Below are 5,096 nucleotides of genomic sequence, written 5' to 3'. Positions count from 1 at the left end.
ATGGTTAGTAGAGGCCGATCTTCGAATCGGGCGAGCGGGGGTGCTCATAGCTAACTTTCCCCAATTGTACCCAAGTTCCCGAGCCGAGGCAACTTTGGTGATGACGGACACGTGGCCTTAGGCAAACGAGTCAGGGTTTCCTAAATTTCCCCCATAAAAAATATTTAGGTGGCGACTTTATATCTGGCAAAGCAGTCCATGTTTGGCACTTCTTTCTAAAAATCTGTTTTCTCAAAACGATTTGCCAGATTTGGACTCTTTGGTTCAGATTTAGAACCGTGACAATTTGAGAGTCCGAACTGTAGTAAGCCCAAATGAACAGAACGAGACCCATCCTCCCGGGGCGTTCGGGGACATCCACACCGTGTCAGGATCAATGTCTCTCATGCACTGCGTCGTGGTGTGAAAATTTCCCTACCTGGATGTAATGTTGTATGGGTGTCGTTCACATATGAACGATTACCAAACTTTTGTTATTTTGTGGTAAGATTGGTCATAGTGACAAGGAGTGTGAATCTAGACTGGTGGCTTCAGTCCCGGGACTACTCCAATATGGGCCTTCTCTTCGTGTTGATATGTTTCGATTGAAGGGTTTCTCTTGTGAGCCTCGTGCTAGAGTTGGTGGTCACCTTGCTCCAGCGTTTGTGGCCCCCGAGGGTGCACGGTTGGCGACTCCATCACGCGTGGTCTTACGCATATCTCCATTGCCAAACCTTCCAACCCCGACTGTTTTGGTTCCGTTTGGTCGTGAGTGTGGGATTACGGTTTCGACCCCAATAGATGTCGTAGCGGCTGTTTCAGCGGATTGTGGGGGCATGGTGCCAAAATCTTTGCTTATTTCAAATTCCCATATACCGCCTGCGCAGGAGTTCTTTCCCCATCAAGATTTGGTGCTTAGTGGGCCTGGGCTGCTTTTTGAGAATAATATGGTAATGGATGTAAGTTGGCATAAAGCTAATGGGCCTACTATTCCTATACCGAGTGTGGCTCAGTTAGATAATGGGCTGGTGGAGCCTAACTTGGAGGGGGTTTTTACTCGGTCAAATGTGTTCAACGACACTATGTGCTCTTCATCTTTTCCATTGGTTGACGAAATGGGTTTAGAGCTAGGGGCTATTTCTGCTCGACGTGGTGGCAGGCGATGGAAAAAACAAGCTCGTCACTGTGCTTCCAGTTCATTGGTTACTCTTCCTCCTGTTGGATGTGGGAAACGAGCGCGGGATTATGAGGGTGCAGGGAATTCTAATGTGGTTATGGAATCTAGTAAACGGGTTTGCATGTCTTTGCCGACTACGACTCTGGTTGCCTCTTTTGACTCAACGGTGGTAGCTATTTTTCAGCCCTGCCGATCGCCATGAGTCTCCTATGCTGGAACTGTCGGGGGCTTGGGAACCCTCGAACAGTTCGTTATCTTCAGTTTCTTTTGAAGGCTGAAGGTCCCTGTTTGGTTTTTATTATGGAAACTAAGCTTCAAGTTCGGGATTTGGAAAGGATTCGTGTTAAATTGGGATTTAGTGGTTGTCTTGCAGTAAACCATTGCGGTTTGTCACGGGGTTTGGCCCTTTTATGGTTTGCTAATGTTAAGGTTTCAATGAAAAGTTACTCTGTGGGCCATATTAATGCTTTGGTGACTGAGGATTTGGGGGTACGGGCGTGGCGCTTCACGGGGTTTTACAGTCATCCTGAGGTAGTCAAACGCAGGGATTCATGGGAACTCTTACGCTGACTTCATGATGGTAGTAATCGTTGTGGTTATGTACCGGCGATTTTAATGAAATTCTTTTTGATTCGGAGAAGTGTGGTATGGCTATTCGAAATAGGTTGCAAATGGAGGATTTTCGTCAGGCTTTGAGTGATTGTCACCTCTCTAATATGGGCTTTATTGGCGGGAAATTTACATGGTGTAATAATCGTGCCTCGGGTTTGGTTCGGGAGCGTCTTGATAGGGGATTGGTAACTGATGAGTGGCAAACATTATTCCCTGAAGCACATCTTCATACTCTTGTGAGCTTGGTGTCTGACCATTCTCCTATTCTTGTGGATTGTTTCGGAGTGCGTCGGGTTAGGTCTCAGCCTGGTCCGAGATGGGGAAGAGTTTATCGTTTTGAAGCGATATGGTTGCGGAAGGAATCATGTGAACAAGTGGTTGCCAATTGTTGGAATGGTGATGTTTCTACTGCAAATGTAGATGGTTTACAGAGGAACATTGTTCGGACTAGTGCAGAATTGAAAGGTTGGAGTCGTAACCAGTTTGGACATCTTCAAAATCAGTTGAGGGTAAAGACCAAACGTCTCGAATGGTTACGATCGCAACCAGTTGTGTCTGAAGATATGTCCTCAGAAATTCTGCTGTTATGTAAGGACATTGATGAGGTCTTGGAGCGCGAGTCTATCATGTGGTCTCAACGGTCTAAGGCCAATTAGCTATGGCACGGGGATCGAAATACTCCTTTTTTTCATGCAACAGCGTCGCAGAGACATCAAAAAAAACAAATTCAAGGTATTAATGATGGTTGGGGAAGGTGGGTTTCCGAACCTTTGGCGATTGAACGAACTGCTTTGGATTATTTTCCTGACCTTTTCAAGGCCTCTAGTTCAAGTTATGGAGCAGAATTTCTAGAGATTGTGTCTCCCATTATTACTGAGGCCATGAATTCAACCTTACTTGCTTCGTTTACGGAGGATAAAGTGAGAGTTACTTTGTGCCAAATGCATCCCACAAAAGCGCCTGGGCCTGATGGTAAGCCGGCTTTATTTTTTCAAAAATTTTGGCACATTACCAGTAAGACTGTTTGTGGTGCGGTTTTGGGTTTTCCCAATAGGGGGCAAGATGTTTCTTTGTTGAATGAAACCTTTATTGTGTTAATTCTGAAGTTGAAGGAACCTAAATCTTTTTCACAATTTCGGCCTATTAGTTTATGCAATGTGGTCTACAAAATAATTTCAAAGGTACTTGCAAACCGACTTAAATTGGTGTTTCCGTCAGTGATTTCGGAATCTCAGTGTGCTTTTGGGCCTGGCCGTCTCCTCACTAATAATGTTCTAATTGCTTTTGAAAATTTTCACTGGCTCAAAAATCGTTGCAATGGGTCTGATGGTTATATGGCTTTAAAGCTTGATATGAGTAAGGCCTATGACCGTGTTGAGTGGGCTTTCTTGGAGAGTATTTTGGTTCGTTTGGGTTTCGCTCCAAGGTTTGTCGCTTTAATTATGTAGTGTGTGTCCTTTGTCTCATATTCGGTGATTATTAATGGTGTGCCTTCACCGCGTTTCTTTCCCTCGCGGGGATTGCATCAAGGGGACCCCATTTCTCCATATTTATTTATCCATATGCTTGAAGCCCTTTCATGTATGATAAATAATGTTGTTCGGCGGCAGTTGTTATCTGGTGTGAAGTTGAGTCATTCAGGGCCACGGGTGTCCCATCTCTTTTTTGCTGATGATAGTTTGGTTTTTGCAAAGGCGTATTTTGATGAAGCTTAAGTTTTAATGCGCACTTTGAGTGCTTTTGAGGAGGCATCGGGCCAAAAAGTCAATTTGGCTAAGTCTTCGGTATTTTTTAGCAAGAATGTTAATGACCAATCCAAACAAGCCATTTCTCATCTACTGGGAGTGGAGGCTATGGAAACAAATGGGAAGTATTTGGGTATGCCCACCTTTGTGGGTGTATCAAAAAGGGAGGTTTTTGGGTATATCAAGACATATATTTGGAAACGATTGAATGGTTGGAAAGAAAAGTTTTTGTCTGCTGCAAGGCGTGATATTTTGATTAAGGCCGTTACACAAGCTATTCCTATTTTCATCATGTCCTGTTTTATGTTACCGGTGGGCCTTTGTTATGAAATTGATTCAATGATAAGTCACTTTTGGCAGGGACAACGTGAGGAAGAAAGGAAGATCCATTGGCTTAGGTGGAGCAAACTTTGCTTACCGAAACAAAAAGGAGGTTTGGGGTTTCGTAGTTTGGTGGCTTTTAATAGGGCGATGCTTGCAAAAAAAGCTTGGCGGCTTCTCAAGCATCCTGAATCCTTGGTCGCGCAATTGCTCAAATCTTGGTATTTTCCTACTTCCTCTGTTTTGGATGCTTCATTGGGTTGCAATCCATCTTTAACTTGAAGAAGTATTCATGGTTCGAGATCTCTCTTACAATCTGGGTTGCGATTGCGAATTGGTGATGGTCGAAGGGCCAAGGTTTGGGGGGATCAATGGATTCCACGTCCTTTGTCCTTCCGAGTTATTGTTCCACCTATGGACTTGCTGTTGGATGCAACTGTTTCGATTCTGATTGATAAGGATAGGGGGATACTGGAATGAGGAGATCATCACTTCTATGTTCTCTTCGATTGATGCTCCCATAATTCTTGCAATTCCTCTTTGTCGAAATTGGCTCGAGGATACTCTTGTTTGGCATTACTCTAAGAATGGGATTTTTTCGGTCAAGTCGGCATATCTTTTCGAGTTGGCTACATCTAATATTGACATGAATGCTGGTTCTTCAGAGGATGGGATCACTTCTGCTGTTTTTTGGAAAATGGTTTGGAAGTTAAAAATTCCACCAAAAATTCGTGTGTTTGCTTGGAAAGCTTGTCTCGATGTTCTGCCAGTTAAAGCAAATCTAATTAAGAAACGAATCCCTCTTACTGATTGCTGTGAGGTTTGTTGTGAGGGGGTGGAAACTGTGCGCCATTGTTTGTTTCAATGTGAGTTTGCCGAACGGGTTTGGTTGGCTGCGGGTTTAGATCACTTATGGCAACTGGGGTTGACATGTGATTTCTTTGCTTGGATTTGGCGAATTTCTTCATCCCATGGCTCTGCAGTTTTGGGCCTTGTGTTTTCGATGTGCTGAGGAATTTGGTTACATCGTAATCAAATGGTTTTTGCAAAAACCAATAGCTGTGCTGGGGAGGTGGCGTCCATCGCGCTTAATAGTTTTTCGACTTTTATTGGTGCTCAGGTTAATCTTCCCCAGATGCCCTTTTTGACATCTTTGGCTGTTTGGTTGCCTCTAGATGTGGGGGTTTTTAAGCTAAATTTTGATGGCGCAATTGGTAAAGAGCAACATGTATCGGGTCTAGGCGTCATTGCTCGTAATAGTT

The 5,096-nt window shown here is 44.0% G+C and overlaps 1 protein-coding gene across 1 annotated transcript; it reads left to right on the top strand.

Annotated features, from left to right (window-relative positions):
* Window positions 1–1,803: 1,803 nt before the first annotated feature.
* LOC114313490 (uncharacterized) lies at window positions 1,804–4,846 on the top strand. The gene is made up of 5 exons (XM_082888876.1): window positions 1,804–2,356; window positions 2,468–3,194; window positions 3,564–3,689; window positions 3,874–4,055; window positions 4,299–4,846. The coding sequence occupies exons 1-5, from the start codon at window positions 1,804–1,806 to the stop codon at window positions 4,844–4,846; spliced, it is 2,136 nt and encodes a 711-aa protein (XP_082745002.1).
* The last annotated feature ends 250 nt before the right edge of the window (window positions 4,847–5,096 follow it).

This window comes from Camellia sinensis, chromosome 9 (assembly GCF_055761805.1).
Source record: "Camellia sinensis isolate YWXY chromosome 9, ASM5576180v1, whole genome shotgun sequence".
Lineage (NCBI taxonomy): Eukaryota > Viridiplantae > Streptophyta > Magnoliopsida > Ericales > Theaceae > Camellia > Camellia sinensis.
This window is presented reverse-complemented; position numbering and strand designations above follow the sequence as displayed.